Source organism: Gopherus evgoodei, unplaced genomic scaffold (assembly GCF_007399415.2).
Source record: "Gopherus evgoodei ecotype Sinaloan lineage unplaced genomic scaffold, rGopEvg1_v1.p scaffold_31_arrow_ctg1, whole genome shotgun sequence".
Taxonomy (NCBI): domain Eukaryota; kingdom Metazoa; phylum Chordata; order Testudines; family Testudinidae; genus Gopherus; species Gopherus evgoodei.
In genome coordinates, this window is record NW_022059983.1 from 7066160 (window position 1) to 7094085 (window position 27926).

General features: G+C 59.7%; 2 protein-coding genes and 1 long non-coding RNA gene across 5 annotated transcripts; 2 read left to right on the plus strand and 1 right to left on the minus strand.

The window, feature by feature from the left end:
- The first annotated feature begins 1612 nt into the window (after positions 1 to 1612).
- LOC115640377 (proline-rich protein 36-like) lies at positions 1613 to 7941 on the plus strand. 3 transcript variants are annotated; one of them, XM_030543120.1, is made up of 3 exons: positions 1613 to 1691; positions 6107 to 6182; positions 6746 to 7941. In XM_030543120.1, exons 2-3 carry the CDS (start codon positions 6138 to 6140, stop codon positions 7670 to 7672), a joined length of 972 nt encoding a protein of 323 aa, XP_030398980.1. In that variant the 5' UTR covers positions 1613 to 1691; positions 6107 to 6137; the 3' UTR covers positions 7673 to 7941. The 3 variants fall into 3 exon arrangements, with proteins under 3 accessions (XP_030398980.1, XP_030398978.1, XP_030398979.1); XM_030543118.1 differs by lacking the exon at positions 1613 to 1691 and adding an exon at positions 1799 to 1932; XM_030543119.1 differs by lacking the exon at positions 1613 to 1691 and adding an exon at positions 2105 to 2181.
- Positions 2175 to 18942, minus strand: LOC115640380. The gene is made up of 3 exons (XR_003997878.1): positions 18860 to 18942; positions 3972 to 4491; positions 2175 to 3336 (listed from the first exon to the last, which is right to left on the minus strand). It is a non-coding gene; the product is annotated as an uncharacterized LOC115640380 (long non-coding RNA).
- PAFAH1B3 (platelet activating factor acetylhydrolase 1b catalytic subunit 3) lies at positions 18920 to 27925 on the plus strand. Its single transcript, XM_030543123.1, has 6 exons — positions 18920 to 19014; positions 19734 to 19828; positions 25469 to 25558; positions 25651 to 25767; positions 27363 to 27485; positions 27558 to 27925. The coding sequence occupies exons 2-6, from the start codon at positions 19748 to 19750 to the stop codon at positions 27822 to 27824; spliced, it is 678 nt and encodes a 225-aa protein (XP_030398983.1). The 5' UTR covers positions 18920 to 19014; positions 19734 to 19747; the 3' UTR covers positions 27825 to 27925.
- The last annotated feature ends 1 nt before the right edge of the window (position 27926 follows it).

A 27926-nucleotide genomic window follows, 5' to 3' on the forward strand; every position in this document is an offset into this window, starting at 1 on the left:
GCAGGGATGGTGGGAGGATACCAGGCCATGGGTCTGACCAGTCGCAACAAGAAAAGGGAGTGATACCTGGCTAGCCGAGGCCACTGACCTGCTCTGGCGCAAGGGCTACCGCACTAGATGACTCTGTGGGCTTTAGGGTGACCAGACATCCCGATAAAATCGTGACCGTCCTGATATTTAGGCATTTGTCCCGCATCCCGGTCGGGACGCAATTTGTTCCAATATTTCACGGTACTCCTTTTTTATCGTTTTTTTTTTTTTGCTCCGCTGGCAGCACTTGACTTTTTTTTTTGTCTCCACCAGCGATGATCCCCCCATGTGTCCCAATATTTTCTTCCTCTCATCTGGTCACCCTAGTGGGCTCCATCAGTGCGACAGCTCCCCTTTAAAGCTAGGCACAGCGAGGCTGCGGCTCTGCAACTCTCCCTTAGCCAGGAGGAGAATGCATCACCTTGTCAACAGTGCCCCGTAGCCCTAGTTGCCTCCACTGCTGGCTCCTCAGCTGCTCAGCTCTGACTGACATCAGCTCGTATTTGTCTGGCAGGTTGTGATGGCGGCAAGGTGACACATGCCCCAGGGGGTCTCGTGGCAATCCCAGGACGGCTGTTCCAGCAGGCACCAAGCCCCCCCTGGTTCCCACCAGCAGCCTCTGCATCCACTGAACTGCTTGGGTGTGTATTTCTGCAGGGCCAACAGCCCTGGCTGGAGCTCGCACACAGTGTGTAAAAGAAGCAACCTGAAATCGCATGGGAAGCAACTTCTGCACTGGAGTATTTCAATATCTGTGGGCTGGAGGCAGCCTAAAATACTCCAGAGCCATCCCCTTTCCTGCCTGGTCCCACTAAATGCCAGCCTAGACCAGTCCTACTCTGTAAGCAGCAAACCCAACACCTGCCCCCTGGAACAGTGCTGTGTGGTGAGAGAGGCCCCATGGTGAAGGCAGGGGGCCTCCATCAACTGTAAATCCTCAGTGAAGGTGTAGCAGTGCCACCAGCTTGATCTAGTTTCAGGCTAGCTGCTGCCTCAGTTTCCCCTCATGCAGGTTGGCTCTCCCAACCATCCAGCCTGCTTTGGCTGCTGCTGCAGCCTCTTCATTCTGCAGCTAAGACATAAAAGAAACAAGTCCACCCCTTCAGGGGGTTCAAAATAAGGACTTGTCTACACAGGTAAGTTTTGTCGATGAAACTAATATCGACATGAAAAAATCGACAAAAGCAAAGTCGCCAAAGCAAGATTACATTTGCTCCCTCTATCGACAGATCATGTCCACATTCAGGGCACCATTATTGACAGTGTGAGCAATGCACTGTGGGTATGTATCCCACAGTGCCTGGCAACACCATCTGTCACTAGGTGTTGTGGGAAGGCGGAAACAGAGCACGGCGCATCCTGGGACATGCAAAATGTCCCGTCATGCACTGCTTTGTGTCCCAGCCCTCCAGTGGCTTCTGGCTTCCTTTTGCACTGTTTTTCCAACTGTCAGTCTTTGTAGTGTGCGCCAGCATCTGCAGTGAGAGAGGATGGATCCCGCACTTCTCTTCTATGTGTTATTAACTGTCATGAAGACATTGTGCGTGGCAGTAGAGTTACTCGCAAAGTTACTGACAGAGGGTGAATCGTAGGCACCCGAGTGTGATATGGACGGCAGCAACTGATCAGGGCTTTTGGCATTCACAGAGCAGCTGCATATGGTAGGCTGTTGCTTTTGGGCTAGGGAAACAAGCACTGATTGGTGGGACTGTATTGTCATGCAGGTGTGGGATGAAGACCAGTGGGTACAGAACGTTTGGATGCGTAAAACAACCTTCCTGGAGCTATGTGCTTAGCTGGCCCCGACCTGCGGTGCAAGGACACCAGATTGAGAGCTGCCCTTTTGGTAGAGAAGCGTGTTGCAATTGCTGTATGGAAGTTGGCGAATCCAGACGGCTACCGGTCAGTTGCAAATCAATTTGAAGTGGGGAAGTCCACTGTTGGGGCTGTATTACTCCAAGTGTGCAGGGCAATACACTGCATCCTGCTGCGGAGGACCGTGACTCTGGAAAATGTGCATGAAGTAGTGGCTGGCTTTGCAGAGATGGGCTTCCCTAACTGTGGCGGAGAAGCACAGACCACCTTGCCTCTGTGTACATCAATAGGAAGGGATACTTCTCCATGATGTTGCAGGCGCTTGTGGATCAATGGGTATGTTTCACAGACATCAATGCAGGCTGGTCTGGAAAGGTGCATGACACATGCATCTTCAGGAACAATGGCCTGTACAGAAAGCTGCAGTCGGGGAATTTCTTTCCAGACCACAAGATCACAGTGTGGGATGTGGAAATGCCCATAGTAATCCTGGGAGACCCGGCTTACCCCTTACAGCCCTGGCTCATGAAACCTTACACAGGGCACCTGGACAGCAGCAAGGAGTGTTTTAATAACAGGCTAGCCAGGTGCCGCATGGTAGTCGAATGTGCCTTTGGCCGTTGGAAAGCTTGCTGGAGGTGTCTCAATGGCAGGCTAGACCTTACCGAGGATAATATTCCCGCGGTCATAGCCGCATGCTGCACTTTGCATAATCTGTGTGAATCTAAGGGTGAAATGTTTGCTCAGGTGTGGAGCACTGAGGCAGAATGCTTGGCTGCACAGTTTGAACAGCCAGATGCTAGGGCTGTCAGAGAAGCCCAGGGGGCTGCTATTAACATCAGAAAGGCTCTGAGGAACCACTTGGACAACAAGGGGCACTAACACATGTCTGCTTTGGAGTTACTTCCCTGGTACATCTATGTACAATTTTTGGGCCCAAGATCTATGCAACAAAATGATTTAGAATCCTGTTCCCGAGAGTGAATTGATTGCTATACGCTTTTGTAGAACACAGAATAAAAACACTGTACCATTAAATACCTTGGCCTTTGTTGATTGTTAAAAAGGGTAAAACCTCATAACTATGTGTAGCTACAGCTATCATTGTCCAAGCTGTAAGAGGGGGTGGAGTGATAGGGAAACTCAGGACTGCTGTGAAGTGAAAAGCAATGTGTGAGCATAGAGGTGGGTGTGGTTGGCAAAGAATTGTGCATGTGCATGTGCTGCAGTGGAGGTCAACCACGGATCTGCTCTGCTCAGTCTGCAGCTGTATCAACGACTTGAGAATCTCTGTCTGATCCTCCATAACTTTTATCATCCGCTCTGCCATGTGCCTAGCAAATACTGCATTCTTTATTCTGTCCCTGGTCTGTCTCTCATCGCGCTGCAGCACCTCCCTGAACCTGTCTTCTTTGCTGCATCTCGTCTTCTTCCTTATCTTCCAAAGCCAGTCGGCAGCAGTGCGTGGTGCATTCCTCAAGGTCTCAGCTGCTGTGGACAATTCACAGAAGAGGGACTGTTACATTCCAGCAAACGATTTAAAGATTTCAGTAGCAAGGGTCTTTTGCAACTAGTAGCTATCACTTTCTCACTGACTCTAGGCAGGCACACCGCTCCACGAGCACCCCAGTCGTAGGGAGTGTTGGGAGTGGGGGGAAGGTGGTTGTGCATATGGACAAAACAGTCATGGCTTGCAGGGCAACTTTGCAGGGAACTCATTCTAAAATTATCCCACACTTTTTCACATGCGGCCAACTTGCTGCCTGACATCTCGCTGCTGCAGGTGACCAGAGAAACCAGGGCACAGCTGCTGAATGCTTCTGGCTATGCAGCTCAGCTATGTGCTGCTTTGGTCCCAGCTCCAGTGATTGCTAAATGTCATGGTACAGTTTCCTACAACGGGGAAACTAACAAGGCTGCAGTCCCTTGGAATCTGCGGCAGAGGATTAACAAGTACCTCTTGGAAACTTTCCAGAGCCTCTCTCTGGAGGATTCCCTGCAGCTCTGGATGTCCATCGACACCCTGCTTAGCCATGCAGATTAGCTACACAGGGCGATGTTCAGCTCACAGAAAACGCTACCTGCCTCCCACTTTTCGATTCCCTACACAAGCCACAGCAACCTACCTGGCGTCTTGTCTGCTTCCTGCTCCCCACAGAGCACTTCTGGAATGGAGAAAAGTTCCTGGCTGCCTGCCCCACTGGGCGACCCTGCTGGGAGCTCCACATCCTCTTATAGCTCGACTTCTTCATCCAGAATTTCAGCCTCTGGGTTACCCCCTCTTTCTGCTGCCTCCGAAGTATCCATGGGGCAATCGGCGATGGAGGTGGGGTCACCCCTGCGGATAGCGTTCAGTTCGTTATAGAAGCAGCAGGTCTTAGGTGCACCACCGAAGCGATGGTTTGCCTGCCACGCCTTATGGTACACCTGCCTCAGCTCCTTTATCTTCATTCTGCACTGCTGCATGTCCCAATCAGAGCCCTTTTCACACAGGACTCAAGAAATTTCCCCATATGTGTCCTGATTCCTATGGGTCACTCACAGCTGCGACTGAACAGACTCCTTTCCCCATATACTGATCAGATCCAACAGCTCAGCAGTGGTCCAAGCAGGCGCCCATTTGGTGCGGTAGCCAGCCATGCTCACCTGGGAAGCCAGCAAGAAGGAAATGAGATTTAAAATTCCTGGGGCTTGCAAGGGGGAGGAGCAGGGTGGCTTCAGGGCAGCGGAGTTCACACTGCTGACCAGAGTGGCAGCGTGGGAATTGTGGGACACTTTCCAGAGGCCAATAAAATCAGAAAAAAAAGGCGTGGTATCTACACTGGCTGTTTGTCGACAACAAAGGGAGAAGAAAAGACAAAAGTCTCTTGCAGGGATGGAAGTTTTTTGTTGCCAAAACTGGGTGGGTTTTTTTTTTACAAAAGGCCCATTGCAGTGTATACACTATTGCTGTTTTGACAAAACATGCTAGTGTAGACAAGCTCTAAAAGTCTTCGCCGCCCGGTCTCAAGCTGGGCACAGCACTCCTTCCTGAGCGTCTGTCCTCCCTCCCCTGGGCTCCCACCCCAAGGCTCTCCAGAGCAGTGGTTTTCAAACGGTGGGTCGTGACCCAGTACTGGGTCGCGGAATGTTAAGGCACTGGGTCGCGGCAGCTCTAGTCAGCACTGCCCACCAGGCTGTTAAAAGTCCCATCGGCGGTGCTGCCTGGCCAAGGTAGGCTAGTCCTTACTTGTTCTGACACCGCGCTGTGCCTCATAAGCGGCCAGCAGCGGGTCCTGCTCCTAGGCAGGGGGGCCACAGGTTCTGCGCGCTGCCCTCAGCCCGAGCATCGGCTCGGCACTCCCATTGACTGAGAGCAGCTCCGTTGGGTCATGGGCATCAACAATTTTCTTCAACTGGGTCACCAGAAAAAAAGTTTGAAAACCGCTGCTCTAGAGCCTCCCTTCTCTTTCTCCACAGGCTTCTGTCAGAGGCCTGATCTAGCCACATGACCTGCCCGTCATCATGTGACTTTGCTAATTTTCTCTACCCGGGGAAGTGAGCTAAGGGTGTCACACATGCCTGGAACTAGGGTGCCCAGACAGCAAGTGTGAAAAATCAGGACGGGGGTGGGGGGTAGTAGGACACTATATAAGAAAAAGACCCCAAAATTGGGACTTTCCCTTTAAAATCGGGACATCTGGTCACCTTGCCTGGAACCATCTCTTAAAGGGTCAGAGGTTAATGTGGCTCTATCTGGAAAGATTTCCATAGAGTGCTCTTTCCCCTTCTTTCAGCACTGGCGTCTCATTGCCAACATCAGCATTACCCCTCGGACTAGCAGGAGCGAAATCCTGGGGCTTTGCAGGTCACCTTCCTTGTGGAGGAGAAATCAGTGACATGGAGTCTGAGTATTCTCTATGGGTAGCATCTTTTCTTTGCATGGTGTGCACCCAGTCCTGGAACACAGCTTGTCATTGACAGCTGCACAGACAAAACTAACCCCACAATATTTCTCCAAAGGCTGAAAACTTGCTCACACATTAAGAAAAAAATAACCTATAAGACTCTGTGTATACGCTTCCCAGCCAGAGCCGTCTGGTGTCTCCCACCATGACAGTTTATTTGTAAATGTCATGGGAAAGCCAGGGCATGGGAGATGGGCCATAAACAGACACTGAAATGACTCTCCCCAGCCAGTGGCTTTTGGTTCAGCAGACAGAGTGAGAGATGAGCTGCCAAGCACAACGTTTTCTGATGCACTGTCTCTTGCCTGTTCCAGCCGCCTGGCGCTGAGTCCCTTGGATGGGAACATGGATTTGAGCAGCCACTTGGAGTCGACACTGCCAGGAGCCCAGGTGCGTAGCTCTGAGATCTGTCCTCCTCAGAGGGCTGAGATATGGCAGTCGAGAGACCCCCCTTTGTGTCCCCCGTGATGTTGACACATGCTCCCTTGCTGCTCCAGGTGTTGGGGATGGTTGTTAAGCTCAGGCATCCATCCTAGACTCAGCTGGCTCTCTTCTTCCTTTCCAGTATGTGTCCCTGGCTCCCCAGGGCCTCAGCCGGTCCCTGTGGAGCATGAATCCGCTGCACAGGAACGTGTTGTGGAGCTCCAGCCCCAGCACAGTGACCAGAACAGAGATAGAGATGACTGGGCATCTTTCATTCAGCGCCAACCTGGGGCTGGATTGGAACTGCAGCCTCCTATAGGGGAAAGGCCCCATGGCTCATTTCCCAAGAACCAGCCAGGGTCCCATATCCCAGCCAGCCAGCTCCACCCTCAGCAGTTGTGTAATGGGGGGATATATTGGGCTGGGGTGTGTATGACCTGGCCTCAGCCTGTGGTTCTGTGCTGATCTCAGCTGGATCCGCGTGCCTGTCCTTCTCCTGATGTGGGAATCGTCTCTTCGCTCTCTTTCAGCCTCCTTTCTCCTCGGCTCACCTCCCGCTCAGGTGCACCAGAGGGCTTGTCTTCTCTCCCGTCTCTGAAGAGCAGCTGCAGAAGGAGGCTGCCGAGGCCTTGATGGTGCTGAGAAATTCCACCCAGCTGGCCCCCTCTGCTGCCATGCCAGACTTTCTGCCCCTCACTGGCACTGCACCCCCCTTGCTGGCCTTTCCTGCTTTCACCCCTTACCCTGGAGACCCTGGTAACATGGGGGCATCTGATCCCACCCAGCAGCAGGTCCTGAAGGCCCCTGGGGACAAGGCTTTGCCAGCAGAGCGGGCTGGCGCTGGTGGGCAGCAGGGCTTGGGATGTGTGCTCCCCGGTTTGCTGCACTGCAGCACTCTTCCTCAGCCATGCAAGAACTTCCGCCTGGTCTCGACAGCACCACAGGGAGCCACAACCCTGATGGTTTCCAACATCCAGGTCTTCAAACCTGGTTCCAGCCCCCGGGAGATTCCTAACTATGATGCCCCCCATCCTGCCCCTTCTGACTCCATGGGATCCACTGCACAGACCCTCTGCGAGGCACAGGCTGCGGATCCCGGTGGGATTCCAGAGACAGCTGCGTCCGCCCCGGATCCACCTTGCACTGCCTCTGCTCTCAGCAGTCCTCGGTCCCTGCCCTTGTGTGCCCCTCCTGCAGAAATGCCCATCTCCACGCTGCCCACGCAAAGCCCCCCTGTCATGGTGGAAGTGCACACGCTCCCCAGGCTGTCCTTACTGACTCCCAGCCCAAACCTCATTACCCACCAGCCCCTCCCAGACACTGTGCTTGCCCCAAGGTTCAAGTGTCAGCAGGGCCCTGCGAGCCAGGGGAGCGGCAGTGGCAGCAAGGGGCAGGTGGCAGAGGAGAGCAGCAGAAGCAGGGCACCTGGGACCTGGGGCCTGGCAGGTACAGTGTGAGCCACTCGGCTGCTCCCATCACTGAGGGCATATGTCCGATTACTGACCCTTCCCGCCAGGGGTCTGGCCTGCTCAGGCACAGAGACCAAGCACACTCAGCTCCCACTCAGGCCACTGAACGGCTGTACGATCAGAACAGCGTTCGCTCCTGAGCCCACCAGGACAGCACTGAAACTGGTGCCCCCTAAAGGGACAAAGCTCCATGTCCTATTGCCCACCCCCTGAACTAGCCAGTCCCCCTGCCCGGAGTAGGGTAACCAAGTGTCCAGTTTTCGACCGGAACACCCAGTTAAAAAAGGGACCCTGGTGGCTCCAGTCAGCACCGTTAAAAGTCCGGTCAGCGGTGCTGCGGAGCCAAGGCAGGCTAGTCCCTACCAGTCCAGACTCTGCGCTGCACCCTGGAAGAGGCCAGCAGGTCCGGCTCCTAGGTGGAGGGCCCATGGGGCTCCATGCACTGCCCCCATCCCGAGCACCGGCTCTGCACTCCCATTGGCTAGGAACTGTGGCCAATGGGAGCTGCAGGGGCAGTGCCTGTGGGTGAGAGCAGCGCACAGAGACACCTGCCATGCTTCTGCCTAGGATTTGGACCTGCTGGACGCTTTTGGGGCGCAGTGCAGAATCAGCACAGGCAGCAAGCCTGCCTTACCCGCCCTGCGCCATTGACCAGGAGCTGCCAGAGATAAGCCTGTGCCCCAACTCCAAGGCCCAACCCCTTGCCCCAGCCTGAGCTCCCCTCAAACCCAGAGCCCCCTCCTGCACCCCAAGTTCCTCCTCCTTGGCCCCACACCAGATCCTGCACTTCTAGATAGAGCCCTCACCCCCTGCACCCAACCGCCTGCCCCAGCCCAGAGCTCCCTCCCTGAACTCCTCTACCCTACCCCCCAGCCTGGAGCCCCCTCCTGCATCCAAAATCCCTCATCCCTGGTCCCACCCCCAGATGGAGCCCTTACCCCCCCAACCTACTGCCCCAGCCTAGAGCCCCTCCCACAGCCTGAACTCCTCTGCCCCACCCACCAGCTTGGAGCCCCCTTCTGCACTGCAAACCCCTCATCCCCAGCCCCACACCAGAGCTATCACCCCCTCCCACACCCCAACCCCTGCCCCAGCCCAGTGAAAGTGAGTGAGGGTGGGGGAGAGCAAGCCACTGAGGGAGGGAGAATGTTGTGAGTAGGGGGCAGAGCCTCGGGGAAGGGGTGGGACAGGGGGAGTGGCCTTGGGGAAGGGGTGGGGCTAAGTTGTTTGGTTTTATGCGATTAGAAAGTTGGCAACCCTAGACCGGAGTCTGGATTAGAGCCAGCACCCCCTGAAAGGGACAAGCTGCATATCCCATTTCCTGGCCCCCTGCAATCAGCCAGCCTTCTCCCCTGGGACTGGTGGGAACAGGTGCCTGTATCCCATTTCCATGAACCACTCAGGGCATGTCCACACTGCCTCATAAACCCGGGTCTGTGGGATCCCGGCTAGTGGACTTGGTGTTTCCAAGCCATGCTCTCGCGACCAAACTGCACTGTAAACCCGGTGTGACACACCCCGCCCCCAACAGGGTGCAACCTGGAACTGGGAGATTGCTGAGCTCTCTGTTTTACCAGGCTGGGTTCCCTTTCACACTGACCTTTGACAAGCAGCAAAGCCCTCCAAGCTGACCCTCACACAGACATCCACAGGCGGGGCCACACCCAGCCACGATCATCAATGCTCTGGCCAGCCACTACATGAACCAACACTAGAGATGCTCCAGCCAAAATACCCCCAGCTCCCCAGCCTAGATCCCGGCGCTGTCCTCGGCAGCCCTGGTCCAAAGCCTGACCAGTGGGAACTTATTACCCAGTCCACCACTTCTACAAAGGCAAGTGGACATGCACCAGCTCTTGTTCCTGAGCTGAGCTTTCACCCCAAGCACTTCACTCGAACCACTGTCTTAGGTAAAATATCAAACAGATTGAGTAACTTCAGAAAGGCAGATTTTAAGGGATTAGAAGTGATAGCAAACAGATCAAAGTTATTACTGAGCAAATGAACAAAAACGTAATATAAGCCTAATGTACTAGATAGGATTTGAATTAAGCAGCATCTCACCCTGTCAAATAGTATAAAAGTTCACCAAGGTTTCCTACACAGGCAGGCTTCCTTCTTTCTGGCCTGGGACCAGCACTTCCCCAGTTCAGTCTTTGTTCCTCGGGTAGGGTGACCAGGTGTCTGGTTTTCGAGCAAACACCCACGTGAAAAGAGACCCTGGCGGCTCTGGTCAGCACAGCCGACCGGGCTGTTAAATTAAAAGTCCAGTCGGTGGTACTAAGGCAGGCTAGTCCCTACCTGTCATGGCTGGCATCGCGCTGCGCCCTGGAATTAGCCCCCAGGTCTGGCTCCTATGCGGGGGGGCCACAGGGCTTCACATGCTGCCCCTGCCCCAAACACCGGCTCCACACTCCCATTGGCCGGTTCCCAGCCTATGGGAGCTCAGGGGAGCAGTGCCTGTGGGCGAGAGTGGTGCATGGAGCCTCCCAACCCTCCCCCCACCTTGGACCTGGACCTGCTGGCTGCTTCTGGGGCACGCACAGCGTGGTGCCAGGACAGACAGGCAGCCTGCCTTAGCTCCCCCGCAGCGCTGCTGACTGGGAGCCGCCCAAGGTAAGCCCATGCCCCAGTCCCAAGCCCCAGCCCCCAGCCCTGAGCACCCCCCCAAAGCCAGAGCATCTTCCTGCACCCCAAACCGCCCAGCCCCAGCCCCACCCCATAGCCTGCACCCCCAGCCCCTCCTGAACCCCAACCCCCTGCCACAGCCCAGTGAAAGTGAGTGAGGCTGAGGGAGAGCGAGCCACTGAGGGAAGGGGAATGTAGTGAGCAGGGGGAGGGGCCTCGGGGAAGGGGCAGGGCTAGGCTGTTCGGTTTTGTTCAACTAGAAAGTTGGCAACCCTATCCTCAGGTGTTTCCAGGCATTCTCTTGCGTGGGGAATGAGGCCCATTGGTGATGTCACGTCCCTCTTTCATAGCTTCTTCCATATGGCGGGAACCCCTTTGTTCCAAGCCAAGTCCCAGTCCAGTTTGTGCAAAAATACAGGTACCAAAATGGAGTTCAGTATCATGTGATCAAGTCACATGGCCTTGCATACTTCGCTGAGTCATTGCAGCCATTATCCATGGGCTGACTGAAGCCTCCCCAGGTGAGGATAAGCCTTTTCCATGACCATGCATGGTGTGCTGGCTAGCCTGAAAGCAACGAGCGTTTGGGTGTTGCCCAGGTGCAAGCACCTACAAAGTCAATATTCATAACCCCAGATACAAAAATGATACATTTATACAACAAGGATAATCTATTCAGCAAACCTTCACTTTTCCATAGACACCTCACAGGCCATATTTTGTCCAAGATGCAGTATAACTATGTCATAATCATATAATCATACCACTGTGATGAATAGGGAGTGCAGAGCGTCACCCCTGGGTCAGTGGGACCCCAGCTAGCGGACTCAGTGGTTCAGAGCTGTGCTCTAGCGACCACCCTGCACTGTAACCCTGAGTCTGTGGGTCCCCGGCTAGTGGAACTGGTGTTTCCAAGCCATGTTCTAGCCACCACACTGCACTGTAAATCTGAGTTTACGACTGCTGGACCTGGGTTCCCTCACAGCCATGCTAATGCGTCCATACTACGCTACACAGGCCTTCTGACACGGGTCTGTGGCTTGAGCTGCCCATATTACAAAATGACCTGAGTCCCAGTGGGACTCAGTCTCTGATACACGCCCCCAGCAGGGTCCTAGGACCTGCGTCCTGAGTATTCACTGACCCAGGTCAGACTGATGTGTGTGGACGGAATGGGGGCTTGGGCTCAAATCTGAATCAGCTTAGTGCGCAGTGTAGACGTACCCTCAGTCCTCCAGTACAAAACAGACCTGCCCATGTGACGGGCCAGGTAGCGAGTGGCCAGATTCATGCCCCAAGTCAGGGGGACGCACTGTGGCTTGCTCAGTATCAGCTTGCCTCCTGTGCTGGGAGGTGCAGCCGCTGAAATCCCAACAGCATGGGCCAGACCTCGTCTCTGGGCAACACCAGAGGAGAGTCACCGGCCTGTCTTGGGGGAAGAGCTTGGCCTGCTTGGCCAGCCTGGGATTTGAACAGTGGAAGGGGGAGGGAGTGCAGGGATCGGGTCCTGGAACATAACGCTAACTCGTGTGTTTTGTTTAGATCCCGCCACAGCAGGGACTGGCTTCCTCGTCCCCAAGCAAACCCGCAGCTTCTCCATCCAGGGGGCCTTGCCCAACCTCATCTGCTCCTCCAGCCCAGCGCCTCTCCATCCGCCACACTGAGCATCGGCCAGCTGAGCTTCATCTGGTTCCCGGCTCCTTGGGGACCAGAGGTGGAGCAGGCCCTGCCTTTAGGAGAACGGCACTGGGAGGAAGGCCATGGGGATCAAGATGGATAATCATGGGGAGCGGGAGGGAATTTCACCCCACCTCCGCACTGGTGTTTGTTTTTAAGGGGCTTGGGGGAATAGCCACTTGTTGGTTTTTAAACTGCCTGTCCTGCTTTCCTTGTAGAAGCGTTAAAAGCCAGGCCAGCGCCATGCTGCAGCGCAGGGTGTGTGGGGACTCTCCATGCACATCTTAATTGGGAGGAGAGATGCGCCCTTAACCCAAGTCAGCTAGCACAAGGTAAAATCCCAGTCAAGACAAGGCACTGCAGTTTGGAGTTTTCACACTGTGGTGGGTTGAGGTAAGAAGATGGGGGAGCCTAGGGTCTGTCTTGTCTTGCCTAGTATTTCACCTCATGTTCATTACCGTGTGGTAGCTAACGTGAGTCAAGAACAAACCTTGGTCCTAGTGAAGACACGGCACACAGCTGTGTTTGTCATGGGAATGTTAAAGCAGTGCATTTTTAATAGCGTTAGGGCCATGGGTTTTTAACAATATCGTATTGAGTAGTTTGAGTTCCTCCTGAAATTAACAGGGATTGAAATGAATTCCTGCTGGTTTTAAAGACCGGCATGTTTATTTCAAAGTCACTTTCGAGCTGCATTGAAGGATTTATCCCCCTTCTGGCATGTCCAAGTTGCCAGGGAATTTGTGAGGTTTATTCTTTTGGGAATGAGCGGACGTGAGTATCACACCATGAGTGGGTCCCGCTATTTGTTGCCAATAAAACATTGTGAACCAGTCTGAAATGTCACTAGTTGTGAGCGTTACTATCCACGGATGGAGGGATTAGGCCAAATTTTTAAACATATGGTGCTTTTGAAAATCCCATCAGGCTCCTACCAGTATCTTTAGGCACTGAAATACCTGTAAATATCTGGCCTTAGGTGGCTGCCTCTGGCCTTCCTTCCCACACTGGGATAGGGCAGAGTTGGATATTTCAGCATCACTGGGTGGGTGCAGGGTTTGGGTTCCTCTCTGGGTGTTCTGTCTGACTGAAGCCCAGCCACTGCTGCCTGGCCGTTACGTCAGCAGCTAAGCCAGATTTGATCGCTAACTGCCAAGGGACTGCTGGACAGTGGGAGGTGCACCCCTGCCACCAACCCCACTGCCCCAGTGTGGCGCTGGGAGGCATCGTGCTGCCGGGAGTGGGAGATACTGGGTACCAGCCTTAATCCCAGGTGCTTCCTTTCGGAGGGCTCCTGTACCTATGAATGGGCTTAGGAAGCAAGGAGTGCTGCCCGTGGGGTGACTTGGCCTCTCCATGCCCCACAGTGACTTAGGGGGCAGTGAGAGGCATTGTGACTGCAGACATTGTGCATTTGCAGCCTGCTTTATGTGAAGAGTGAACAGCCCAGGGGGACATTAGGATGGGGGGCTGTGAGGGGAGATGTCTCTGTGCAGGGGAAGTTACACTGGGGCAGGGAGCAGTCAGGGGGGATGGGAGGCACATCTCTGTGCTGGGGGGAGCAGGGTATGTTGGGGGTTACACTGGGGGGCAGTCAGGAGGGATGTCTGTGTGCCGGGGTAGCAGGGTACATGGAGAGGTTACACTGGGGGGCAGTCGGGTGGTTGGGGGGACATCTCTGTGCCAAGGGGAGCAGGGAATGTGGAGGGGTTACACTGGGGGGCAGTCAGGGGTGGGTGAGCGGGGGGGTTACACTGGGCGGTAATGGGGGCTGTGTCTCTGTGCAAGGGGGAAGCAGGCTATATGGAGGCAGGTTACCACTGGGGGGCAGCCAGGGTGGGGGCAGGTCTCTGTGCCATGTGACATGGGGGGGCAGCAGTGATTGGGGGGGACACTGTCTGCCCCTCCCCCACAGCGGGGCCCGTTGGAAGATTCTAGAAGCGGCCAGTCACTCCGTGCACTCCGGGGGCGGGGGCGGGGCCGCGTGCAAAGGCTGCCGCCACGCCACGTGCAGTGTAACAACCGCCAAGGGGGCCTCACGCTGCTCCCGCCCCCTCCCCTTCCCCTACTGAAGGGGAAACGGCTGTCCCCACCCCCGTGCCGCGAGGCGATTGGTCACGCGGGTCTGGAAGCCACACCCTGATTGGCTGGCCTGTTGCTGGAGCAAGCCCTTAGGGAAGGGCGTGGGCCGGACAGGCTGGATCCAGATTAGGCTGGTCTGGACTGGGCAGAGTGTGACCCCGATGCATGCCCCACCCACCCTATGGGGCACTGTGACCCCCAAGCCTGACCCACCCACCCCATGGGCACTGTGACCCCCCCAAGCCTGACCCACCCACCTCATGGGGCAGCGTGACCCCCAAGCATGACTCACCCCATGGGCACTATGACCCCCCCCAAGCATGCCCCACCCACCCCATGGGCACTGTGACCCCCCCAAGCATGCCCCACCCACTCCATGGGGCAGCGTGACTCCCAAGCATGACTCACCCCATGGGCACTATGACCCCCCCAAGCCTGACCCACCCACCCCATGGGGCACTGTGAGCCCTCCCGAGCAAGCCCCACCCACCCCATGGGCACTGTGACCCCCCTGCGCAGGACTGACCCGCATGGGGAGAAAGTGACAGACCCACAGGGTGGAGCATGACCCTCCCAAAGCAGGGCTGACCCTTGGGGCAGCATGACCCCTGAGTGGGGCCAACCCTGCAGCATGCACGTCCCAAGCAAGAGCCCTATGCCAGGCTGACCCCCGGGGCAGAGGGTGTTCAGGAGACTCCAGCCTGCTGCACTAGGGGCAAGAGTGAGCCCCACGGGCAGGGCAGGGCAAACCTCCCCCCCCCCCCCGCCAGGCCAAGCTGAACCTAAGGTCCAGGGGGCAGGGCAGGGCTCGGGGACCGCAGCAGCAGGGCCAGGGGAGCTGGCTCCTTGGGGGGCAGAATGGAGACAATGGGGCGATTTTACACTTTGCATGGGTGTTTTTGACAGGCCTGGCTCTACTCCACCAGGGATCCATGCAGGGCAGTCCTGGCCTGTGTGACGCAGGAGGGCGGGCGAGACGCTCAGCCATCTCCTCCTGGCTGGCCAGAGCGAGTCTCATCGCCAGCACCTGCTGCTGGGGTGTGGAGGTTTCTTGGTGCTCTGTTGCCAGTCACAGCTGCAGCGGGGATCAGGGAGGCACAGGTTTTGCATTGCCACCTGCTGCGCCGTGAGTTTATTACAACAGTAACATCAGCTGGGCGAGGTGTCTAACCCAGCCTGCCCTCTGCAAGGCAAGGGGCAGGATGCGCTCCCGGTTTTACAGCTACTGCGAGTGAGAAAGATTTGCAGCCCTTGGGACTCATAGACTCATAGACTCTAGGACTGGAAGGGACCTCGAGAGGTCATCGAGTCCAGTCCCCTGCCCTCATGGCAGGACCAAATACTGTCTAGACCATCCCAGATAGACATTTATCTAACCTACTCTTAAATATCTCCAGCGATGGAGATTCCACAACTTCCCTAGGCAATTTATTCCAGTGTTTAACCACCCTGACAGTTAGGAACTTTTTCCTAATGTCCAACCTAAATCTCCCTTGCTGCAGTTTAAGCCCATTGCTTCTTGTTCTATCACTGGAGGCTAAGGTGAACAAGTTTTCCCCCTCCTCCTGATGACACCCTTTTAGATACCTGAAAACTGCTATCATGTCCCCTCTCAGTCTTCTCTTTTCCAAACTAAACAAACCCAATTCCTTCAGCCTTCCTTCATAGGGCATGTTCTCAAGACCTTTAATCATTCTTGTTGCTCTTCTCTGGACCCTCTCCAGTTTCTCCACATCTTTCTTGAAATGCAGTGCCCAGAACTGGACACAATACTCCAGTTGAGGCCGAACCAGCGCAGAGTAAAGCGGAAGAATGACTTCTCGTGTCTTGTTTACAACACACCTGTTAATGCATCCCAGAATCACATTTGCTTTTTTTGCAACAGTATCACACTGTTGACTCATATTAAGCTTGTGGTCCACTATGACCCCTAGATCTCTTTCTGCCATACTCCTTCCTAGACAGTCTCCTCCCATTCTGTATGTGTGAAGCTGATTGTTCCTTCCTAGGTGGAGCACTTTGCATTTATCTTTATTGAACTTCATCCTGTTTACCTCAGACCATTTCTCCAATTTGTCCAGATCATTTTGAATTTTGACCCTGTCCTCCAAAGCAGTTGCAATCCCTCCCAGTTCGGTATCATCTGCAAACTTAACAAGCGTACTTTCTATGCCAACATCTAAATCGTTGATGAAGATATTGAACAGAGCCGGTCCCAAAACAGACCCCTGCGGAACCCCACTTGTTATACCTTTCCAGCAGGATTGGGAGCCATTAATAACTACTCTCTGAGTACGATTATCCAGCCAGTTATGCACCCACCTTATAGTAGCCCCATCTAAATTGTACTTTCCTAGTTTATCTATAAGAATATCATGTGAGACCGTATCAAATGCCTTACTAAAGTCTAGGTATATCACATCCACCGCTTCTCCCTTATCCACAAGGCTCGTTATCCTATCAAAGAACGCTATCAGATTAGTTTGACACGATTTGTTCTTTACAAATCCATGCTGGCTATTCCCTATCACCTTACCACCTTCCAAGTGTTTGCAGATGATTTCTTTAATTATCTGCTCCATTATCTTCCCTGGCACAGAAGTTTAACTAACTGGTCTGTAGTTTCCTGGGTTGTTTTTATTTCCCTTTTTATAGATGGGCACTATATTTGCCCCCTTCCAGTCTTCTGGAATCTCCCCCGTCTCCCATGATTTCCCAAAGATAATAGCTAGAGGCTCAGATACCTCCTCTATTAACTCCTTGAGTATTCTAGGATGCATTTCATCAGGCCCTGGTGACTTGCAGGCATCTAACTTTTCTAAGTGATTTTTTACTTGCTCTTTTTTTATTTTATCTTCTAAACCTACCCTCTTCCCGTAAGCATTCACTATACTAGACATTCCTTCAGACTGCTCAGTGAAGACCTGAAACAAAGAAGTCATTAAGCATCTCTGCCATTTCCAAGTCTCCCGTTACTGTTTCGTCCTCCTCACTGAGCAGTGGGCCTACCCTGTCCTTGGTCTTCCTCTTGCTTCTAATGTATTGATAAAAAGTCTTCTTGTTTCCCTTTATTCCCATAGCTAGTTTGAGCTCATTTTGTGCCTTTGCCTTTCTAATCTTGCCTCTGCATTCCTGTGTTATTTGCCTATATTCGTCCTTTGTAATCTGACCTAGTTTCCATTTTTTATATGACGCCTTTTTAATTTGTAGGTCACACAAGATCTTGTGGTTAAGCCAAGGTGGTCTTTTGCCACATTTTCTATCTTTCCTAACCATTGGAATAGCTTGTTTTTGGGCCCTTAATAGCGTCCCTTTGAAAAACTGCCAACTCTCCAAAGGGACACCAGGGGCCTGAGGCTGCCCACCTCCAGGGACCAGCCTGCGCTGAGGACCTGAGGTGAAGGGTTTCAATAGAGGCCAAGGGTGTTAAGGGACCCTCTTCCCTCCCACCCGAGTATTTCCTGTCTTGGCCTGGTGCTTGCTTCAATATGATCTGGGAGCCTGTAAATGCCTCTGCCCTAAGCCCCTTGCGCTTGCCTGGCTGTCGCGCTACTAGTTTCCGTGAGCTGCAGCCCCAGCTCTAAAAAGTGCTTTTGAATTTGAACAGGCTGAAGTGGCAACGTTTTGTTGCAGTCGACACAGCAGTCCGGGGAGGTCAGTGATTCCCATGGCAGACAGGGAGCAGGGCCGGCCCGGCCACTGGGCTGCACTGCCATCACCAAACACAGAGGCCCCCAGAATCTGAGTGACTCTGAGAATCTGGTGAGAAGGGTAGGTCTGTCCCTGCTGCTGCTCCTCTCCCGGAGACCCCGGAGTGTCTGCAGCAGCTTTCCAGCTAGTGAGGGCCCAGGCCCAGCGTCCCTGCCTCTGGGCTTACTGTGGGTACTACGCTTGGCGCTGCAGGGCCCCTTGCACACCCGACGGGAACTGCACTGCCTGTCGAGCCTCACAGCTCCTGCGTTTTCTATGAGCCTCGCAGAGCTCTGAGGACCCCCATCGCTTGCCAGCACTTCCCCTCCCCACAGCAAGTCCTAACATCCCATCAGTGCTGCTGCATAACTGCCCGCGGGGGTTACTGTGAGTGAATCCCCCGCTCCAGGCTGTGCATGCGACCTGCGGGCTCCAGGAGTGAGAAATCCTGAGCCAGGCCGGCAGTGCAGACTGCCCATTCCCCGCGCCTGCTTTCCATAGGTGGCAGGGGCCCCGAGCTGCGCTGCTTTGGGATAAGAATGAGCACAGCCCCGGGCGGCTGCTGAAGGCGCTTTTCTCTGCAGCAGGTTTGTGAGGCTGAGACGCCTCCTGGCGCTCGCTCATCTGGGCTCCGAGTTCAAGAGACGGCATCTCCCGAACCAGGTCCCGTCGGAAAGGCCCCTTCTCACTGCGGCGCTGGTTCTCCTGCCAGCGCTTCGCAGCCCCAGCGCGGCTCCGATTTCCGCACGTGCCACAGGGCCCAGCCCGCGTGACGGCCGCTCCTTGTCCGTCTCCTGGCAGCTCTGCCCAGGGGACCCATGGCAGAGACCCCCGGGCCGACAGCAGAAAGCCAGCGCCAGGGGAGATCCCGGCTCCTCCTGCACCGGCCGCAGGGATGGCTCCCCTGAGCTGAGGGCTGGATCCCCTTTGGGGACTGGGGGCTCCCAGTGCCGGCCCCCCAGAGCACCCCACTCCGGGGGGGGGGTGATGAGAACAGCCAGAGTCACACAAAGGCTGCATTCAGGGGTAGGGGGGTGCTGGGAACAGCCGGGCTCTGGTGCGGAGGGGGGTGCTCGGAACAGCCGAACTGGCTCATACCATCTCCGCGCGGCGCTGGGGGGCTGCACTTCCTCCAAGCCATCCTGTCACATGGTTCCGCCCAGGCTGCCCGCTGCTCCCGGACGCAGAGTGAACGTGCTGGCGGCTGCGGCGGCTCCGGAACCATTCGCTCCCGTCCCCCGCCAGCCTCTTAGGTGAGCCTCCCCCCGGCCCAGGGGAATGGTACCGCCCGCATGCATAGGGGGGAGCTCAGCGTGGATGTAACCATTATACCCACAGGAGGGTAGGAGAAGGGGAACCAGCCCCCTTTCTCTCTCTCTCTCTCTCTCCCCCCATGGTCTCACCCATTCGACATGGGGGGGCTCGAGGGGCGGACCAAACCATTGTCTCTATGGGGGATGGATAAACCCCCTTCCGGGGGACCCTCAAGGGGTGGACCAAACCATTATTCTTCATGGCGGGTATTATGGGCGGGCTCAGCCCCCTTCCCCATACGCTAGCTTGGGAACTGAGTTTGGTCCTGCCCCGCATGAACCTGAGGAGTAAGGATCAGTCAATATACACCGGTGGGGGGAACGATCAGCTCCCCTCCAAAAGGAATGGTATCTCCCACGCTGCATGGGATCTGGGGGGATGGACCCGACCATTATCCCATGTAAGGGGGTCTGATTTCAGCCACCTTGAAAATGGTACCGTCCGTGGGTGGGCTGAGTGGATTCAACCATTATCCTTGGGCATGGGTAGAATGGACCCATCCCCCTATCCCAGGGAATGGTATTATCTGTAGACGCTACCATTGTCCCGCATGCCGGGAGGTTATAAGGCGACCAACCCCCCCACCCCCAGGTCCATGGGGGTCTGGGCAGAACCATTATCAGAGCGGGGGGGTCACTTCGCTGGCTTTGCCTCCTAGGAGCCTCCAGAGCGATGAGCGACGGGGACAGGAACCCGGCCGCCGCCCCCAGGCCGCTGGCCGATGTGCAGGGGGATGGGCGCTGGCTGGCGCTGGTGGGTCAGCGCCGCGCGGCCCCCCCCCCCGGGACCCCCGCCCCGCACCCCCACGGGGACCCTGCACACACACCCCCATGGGGCCCCCCCGCCCCGCACCCCCACAGGGCCCCCCCGCCCCGCCCCCCCGGGGACCCCCTGCCCCGCCCCCCCGGGGACCCTGCACACACACCCCCATGGGGCCCCCCTGCCCCGCCCCCCCACAGGGACCCCCTGCCCTGCCCCCCCACGGGGACCCCCTGCCCCACCCCCCCCATGGGGCCCCCCTCCCCCCCGGGGACCCTGCCCTGCCCCCCCGGGGACCCCCTGCCCTGCCCCCCCACGGGGACCCTGCACACACACCCCCATGGGGCCCCCCCGCCCCGCACCCCCCCACAGGGACCCTGCACACACATCCCCCAGGGGCCCCCCCGCCCCGCCCCCCCACAGGGACCCCCCGCCCCGCACCCCCTGCCCCGCCCCCCCGGGGACCCTGCACACACACACCCCCGGGGCCCCCCCGCCCCGCCCCCCCGGGGACCCTGCACACACACCCCCATGGGGCCCCCCTGCCCTGCCCCCCCACAGGGACCCCCTGCCCCACCCCCCCCATGGGGCCCCCCTCCCCCCCGGGGACCCTGCCCTGCCCCCCCGGGGACCCCCTGCCCTGCCCCCCCACGGGGACCCTGCACACACACCCCATGGGGCCCCCCCGCCCTGCTCCTCCCACAGGGACCCCCTGCCCCGCACCCCCCCACCGGGACCCCCTGCCCTGCCCCCCCAGGGACCCTGCACACACATCCCCCGGGGACCCCCTGCCCTGCCCCCCCGCCTCGCCCGCCCCCCCCATGGGGACCCCCTGCCCCGCTCCCCCCGGGGCCCCCCGCCCCCCCGGGGACCTCCTGCCCCGCCCCCCCACGGGGACCCTGCACACACCCCCCCCCGGGGCCCCCCCGCCCCGCCCCCCCCGGGGACCCTGCTCACCCCCCCCCGGGGCCCCCCCGCCCCGCACCCCCACGGGGACCCTGCACACACACCCCCATGGGGCCCCCCCGCCCCGCACCCCCACAGGGACCCCCCGCCCCGCACCCCCTGCCCCGCCCCCCCGGGGACCCTGCACACACACACCCCCGGGGCCCCCCCGCCCCGCCCCCCCGGGGACCCTGCACACACACCCCCATGGGGCCCCCCTGCCCCGCCCCCCCACAGGGACCCCCTGCCCTGCCCCCCCACGGGGCCCCCCTGCCCCACCCCCCCTCCCCCCCGGGGACCCTGCCCTGCCCCCCCGGGGACCCCCTGCCCTGCCCCCCCACGGGGACCCTGCACACACACCCCCATGGGGCCCCCCCGCCCCGCACCCCCCCACAGGGACCCTGCACACACACCCCCCATGGGCCCCCCCGCCCCGCCCCCCCACAGGGACCCCCCGCCCCGCACCCCCTGCCCCGCCCCCCCGGGGACCCTGCACACACACACCCCCGGGGCCCCCCCCGCCCCGCCCCCCCGGGGACCCTGCACACACACCCCCATGGGGCCCCCCTGCCCTGCCCCCCCACAGGGACCCCCTGCCCCACCCCCCCCATGGGGCCCCCCTCCCCCCCGGGGACCCTGCCCTGCCCCCCCACGGGGACCCTGCACACACACCCCCATGGGGCCCCCCCCGCCCTGCTCCTCCCACAGGGACCCCCTGCCCCGCACCCCCCCACAGGGACCCCCTGCCCTGCCCCCCCAGGGACCCTGCACACACATCCCCCGGGGACCCCCTGCCCTGCCCCCCCGCCTCGCCCGCCCCCCCATGGGGACCCCCTGCCCCGCTCCCCCCGGGGCCCCCCGCCCCCCCTGGGGACCCCCTGCCCCGCCCCCCCACGGGGACCCTGCACACACCCCCCCCGGGGCCCCCCCGCCCCGCCCCCCCGGGGACCCTGCTCACCCCCCCCGGGGCCCCCCCGCCCCGCACCCCCTGCCCCGCCCCCCCCGGGGACCCTGCACACACATCCCCACGGGGCCCCCTGCCCTGCCCCCCCCACAGGGACCCCCTGCCCTGCCCCCCACGGGGACCCTGCACACACATCCCCATGGGGACCCCCTGCCCTGCCCCCCCATGGGGACCCAGCCCTGTCCCCCCCCCGGGGACCCTGCACACACACCCCCATGGGGCCCCCCCGCCCCGCCCCCCCTGGGGACCCCCTGCCACGCCCCGCCCCCTCGGGGACCCCCCGCCCCGCACCCCCTGCCCCGCCCCCCCGGGGACCCTGCACACACATCCCCACAGGGACCCTGCCCTGCCCCCCACGGGGACCTTGCACACACATCCCCACAGGGACCCTGCCCTGCCCCCCACGGGACCCCCTGCCCTGTCCCCCCACGGGGACCCTGCACACACATCCCCACGGGGACCCCCTGCCCTGCCCCCCCACGGGGACCCTGCACACACATCCCCACGGGGACCCCCTGCCCTGCCCCCCCCGGGACCCCCTGCCCTGTCCCCCCACGGGGACCCTGCACACACATCCCCACGGGGACCCCCTGCCCTGCCCCCCCCGGGACCCCCTGCCCTGTCCCCCCACGGGGACCCTGCACACACATCCCCACGGGGACCCTGCACACACATCCCCACGGGGACCCCCTGCCCTGCCCCCCCCCGGGGAACCCCTGCCCTGTCCCCCCACGGGGACCCTGCACACACATCCCCACGGGGACCCCCTGCCCTGCCCTGCCCCCCCACGGGGACCCTGCACAGACATCCTCTGCCCCCTAGGAACCCTCCTGCCCTGCCCCACGGGGACCCTGTACGGACATCCTCTGCCCCCCAGGAACCCTCCTGCCCTGCCCCACGGGGACCCTGCACAGACATCCTCTGCCCCCCAGGAACCCTCCTGCCCTGCCCCACCGGGACCCTGCATGGACATCCCCTGCCCCCTAGGAACCCTCCTGCCCTGCCCCCCCACGGGGACCCCCTGCCCTGCCCCCCCACAGGGACCCTGCACGGACATCCCCATGGGGACCCCCTGCCCCATGGAGGGAGCTGCACAGACACCCCTGCTCCACCCCGCCCCACAGGGACCCTGCATGGACATCCTCTGCCCCCCAGGAACCCTCCTGCCCTGCCCCACGGGGACCCTGCATGGACATCCCCTGCCCCCTAGGAACCCTGCTGCCCTGCCCCGTGGGGGGTGCTGCACAGACACTCCCTGTCCCATGGACACCCCCTGACTTGCCCTGCCCCACGGGGACCCTGCACGGACATCCCCTGCCTTGCCCCATGGACACCCCGTCCCATGGACACCCCCTGACCTGCCCTGCCCTGCCCTGCCCAGCCCCATGGTGGGTGCTGCACAGACCCCTCTGCCCCACGGGGACCCCCTGCCCTGCTACATGGACACTCCCGCCCTGCTCCACGGGACCATTCATGGACACCCCCTGCCCTAGGGGGACCCCTGCCCTGCCCCATAGGGACCCTGCACAGAGCCCCCCTGCCCTATGGGGACCCCGTGCCCCATGGGGGGTGCTGCATGGATACCCCTTGCCCCACCCCATGGCGACATTAATGATCTGGCGGATGGCGTGGGCTGCACCCTCAGCAAGTTTGCAGATGACACTAAACTGGGAGGAGTGGTTGATACGCTGGAGGGCAGGGGTAGGATACAGAGGGACCAAGACAAATTAGAGGATTGGGCCAAAAGAAACCTGATGAGGTTCAACAAGGACAAGTGCAGAGTCCTGCACTTAGGACGGAAGAATCCCCTGCAGCGCTACAGACTAGGGACCGAGTGGCTAGGCTGCAGTTCTGCAGGAAAGGACCTAGGGGTTACAGTGGATGAGAAGCTGGATATCAGTTGAGAGTGTGCCCTTGTTGGCAATAAGGCTAATGGCATTTTGGGCTGTATAAGTAGGGGCGTTGCCAGCAGATCGAGGGACGTGATCATTCCCCTCTATTCAACATGGGTGAGGCCTTATCTGGAGTACTGTGTCCGGGTTTGTGCCCCAAACTACAAGGATGTAGAAAAATTGGTGAGAGTCCAGCGGAGGGCAACAGAAATGATGAGGGGGATGGGGCACATGACTTAGAGGAGAGGCTGAGGGAACTGGGATTGTTTAGTCTGCAGAAGAGAAGAGTGAGGGGGGATTTGACAGCTGCTTTCAACTACCTGAAAGGGGGTTCCAGAGAGGACGGATCTAGACTGTTCTCAGTGGTGGCAGATGACAGAACAAGGAGCAATGGTCTTCCGCTTTACTCTGCGCTGGTTAGGCCTCAACTGGGGTATTGTGTCCAGTTCTGGGCACCGCATTTCAAGAAAGATGTGGAGAAATTGGAGAGGGTCCAGAGAAGAGCAACGAGAATGATGAAAGGTCTTGAGAACATGACCTATGAAGGAAGGCTGAAGGAATTGGGTTTGTTTAGTTTGGAAAAGAGAAGACTGAGAGGGGACATGATAGCAGTTTTCAGGTATCTAAAAGGGTGTCATCAGGAGGAGGGGGAAAACTTGTTCACCTTAGCCTCCAGTGATAGAACAAGAAGCAATGGGCTTAAACTGCAGCAAAGGAGGTTAAGGTTGGACATTAGGAAAAAGTTCCTAACTGTCAGGGTGGTTAAACACTGGAATAAATTGCCTAGGGAGGTTGTGGAATCTCCATCTCTGGAGATATTTAAGAGTAGGTTAGATAAATGTCTATTAGGGATGGTCTAGAAAGTATTTGGTCCTGCCATGAGGGCAGGGGACTGGACTCGATGACCTCTCGAGGTCCCTTCCAGTCCTAGAGTCTATGAGTCTATGAGTCTCAAGTTGCAGTAGGGAAGGTCTAGGTTGGATATTAGGAAACACTATTTCCCTAGGAGGGTGGTGAAGCACTGGAATGGGTTCCCTAGGGAGGTGGTGGAATCTCCTTCCTTCGAGGTTTTTAAGGCCCCGCTTGACAAAGCCCCAGCTGGGATGATTTCGTTGGGTTTGGTCCTGCTTTGAGCAGGGGGTTGGACTAGAACCTCCCGAGGTCCCTGCCGACCCTGAGATTCTGTGATTCTATGACCCTGCCCAGACACCCCCTGCCCCGCCCCACAGGGACCCTGCCCAGACACCCCCTGCCCCACCCCACAGGGACCCTGCCCAGACACCCCCCGCCCTGCCCCATGGGGAGTGTCACATGGCCATGCCCTGCCCCGCCCCACAGGGACCCTGCCCAGACACCCTCGCCCCGCCCCACAGGGACCCTGCACAGACACCCTCCGCCCCACCTCACAGGGACCCTGCCCAGACATCCCCTGCCCTGCCCCATGGGGAGTGTCACATGGCCATGCCCTGCCTCGCCCCACAGGGACCCTGCCCAGACACCCCCTGCCCCGCCCCACAGGGACCCTGCACAGACACCCCCCGCCCTGCCCCATGGGGAGTGTCACATGGCCATGCCCTGCCCCACCCCACAGGGACCCTGCCCAGATACCCCCCGCCCCGCCCCATGGGGAGTGCCACATGGCCATGCCCTGCCTCACCCCACAGGGGCTGCATTGGTGGCAGGAGGTCCCCATGGAGCTGGCCCCATGCCCCACCCCACAGGGGCCACGTCCCAGCACTGGGCCTTTCAGCCTGCGAGGGAGAGTCTCTGCCTGACACAGGCTCTGGGGCCCATCTGCCCCCCAGCCCTGCCTGACCCCATCTGCCCCCCCAGCACCATCGCTTCATCGCGGACAGCAAGGACAAGGAGCCTGAGGTCGTGTTCATCGGGGACGCCCTGGTGCAGCTGCTCCAGCAGTTTGAGGTGAGCCCCCCGCTTGCCCTGGCAGGCTGGGGGTGCCATACAGGGACCATGGGCCCCCCAAGGGCCCCAGCTCTGACTCTCTCTCCCCCCAGATCTGGCGTGAGCTCTTCTCCCCGCTGCACGCGCTCAACTTCGGCCTGGGGGGCGATGGGACTCAGCACGTGCTCTGGCGGCTGCAGCAGGGCGAGATGCAGCACATCTGGCCCAAGGTGCGGGATCGGTGCCGGGGAGGGGAGGCACTGGGGCCAAGGCGAATGGGGGGGGTAGGGGGCACCGACAGGGCAGGTGAATGGGATGTGGGGGGCGGGGGGGGGGCGCTGACGGGCAGGTGGCAGGGATGTGGGGGCGTGCTGACGGGGCAGTTGGCAGGTGGATGGGATGTGGGGGCGGGGGGTGCTGACGGGGGGCAGTTGGCAGGTGGATGGGATGGGAGGGCGGGGGCCGCTGACGGGGGGCAGGTGGATGGGACGTGGGGGGGCCCTGACGGGGGGCAGCTGGCAGGTGAATGGGATGTGGGGGGCGCTGACGGGGGGCAGTTGGCAGGTGAATGGGATGTGGGGGGCGCGGGGCGCTGACGGGCAGGTGGCAGGGATGTGGGGGGGTGCTGACGGGGCAGTTGGCAGGTGAATGGGATGTGGGGGCGGGGGGGTGCTGACGGGAGGCAGTTGGCAGGTGGATGGGATGTGGGGGGTGCTGACGGGGGCAGTTGGCAGGTGAATGGGATGGGGGGGGCGTGCTGATATTGGGCAGGTGGATGGGATGTGAGGGGCGGGGGGCGCTGATGTGCAGGTGGGAGGTGAATGGGATGTGGGGGGGCCCTGACGGGGGGCAGGTCGATGGGATGTGAGGGGGGCACTGATGGGGGAAGTTGGCAGGTGAATGGGATGTGGGGGGCGCGGGGCGGTGACGGGGCAGTTGGCAGGTGCATGGGATGTGGGGTCGGGGGCCACTGACGGGGGGCAGTTGGATGGGATGTGAGGGGGGCGCTGATGGGGGAAGTTGGCAGGTGGATGGGATGTGGGGGGCGCGGGGCGCTGACGGGGGGCAGTTGGATGGGATGTGGGGGGGCGCTGATATTGGGCAGGTGGCAGGATGGGATGTGGGGGGTGCTGATGGGGGGCAGGTGGATGGGATGTGGGGGGCGCGGGGCGCTGACCGGGGGGCAGTTGGATGGGATGTGGGGGGGCGCTGATATTGGGCAGGTGGCAGGATGGGATGTGGGGGGTGCTGATGGGGGGCAGGTGGATGGGATGTGGGGGGGTGCTGATATAGGGCAGGTGGATGGGATGTGGGGGGCGCGGGGTGCTGACGGGGCAGTTGGCAGGTGGATGGGATGTGGGGGGGGTGCTGATATTGGGCAGGTGGCAGGGATGTGGGGGGCGTGGGGCGCTGACGGGGACAGTTGGCAGGTGGATGGGTTGTGGGGGGTGCTGACGGGGGGCAGGTGGCAGGAATGTGGGGTCAGTTGGCAGGTTAATGGGATGGGGGGGTGCTGAGCTTGGGCAGGTGGATGGGGTGTGGGGGGCGTGGGGCGCTGACGGGGGGCAGTTGGCAGGTGGATGGGATGTGGGGGGGCGCTGACGGGGGCAGTTGGCAGGTGGATGGAATGGGGGGCGCTGATATTGGGCAGGTGGATGGGATGTTGGGGGCGCTGACGGGGGGCAGGTGGCTGGAATGTGGGGGGCAGTTGGCAGGTGACTGGGATGGGGGTGGCGCTGACGGGGGGCAGTCGGCAGGTGAATGGGATGGGGGGGGCTGATATTGGGCAGGTGAATGTCCCCGCTCAGGCCTGGCCTCCCTGCAGATCGTGGTCGTCTGGGTGGGCACCAATAACCACGGGCACACGGCCGAGCAGGTGGCCGGCGGCATCGAGGCCATTGTCCGGCTCCTGCAGGAGCAGCAGCCGCAGGCACGCGTGGTGGTGCTGGTGAGTAGGGGCACAGTGGGGGTGGGGATGGGGCCCCTCCACGGGGCCTGACAGCGCCACGTCTCCCCCCAGGGCCTGCTGCCCCGCGGCCAGGGCCCCAACCCGCTGCGGGAGAGGAACCGGCGGGTGAACGAGCTGCTGCAGGCCCGGCTGCCGCGGCTGCCCAACGCCTGCTTCCTGGACGCCGACCCCGGCTTCGTGCACTCGGACGGCGCCATCAGCCACCACGACATGTACGACTACCTGCACCTCACCCGGCACGGCTACGCCCGCCTGTGCCCGCGGCTGCACGCGCTGCTGCTGCGCCTGCTGGGGGAGTGCCAGGGGGCCGGGCCCTGAGCCACCATCTCCTACCCACCCACACCCCCGGCTCCCGGACATGCGACTGCCCAGGGCCCCTTGCACCCGCATGGGCATTAAACACTGATTTGCCATCTGGAG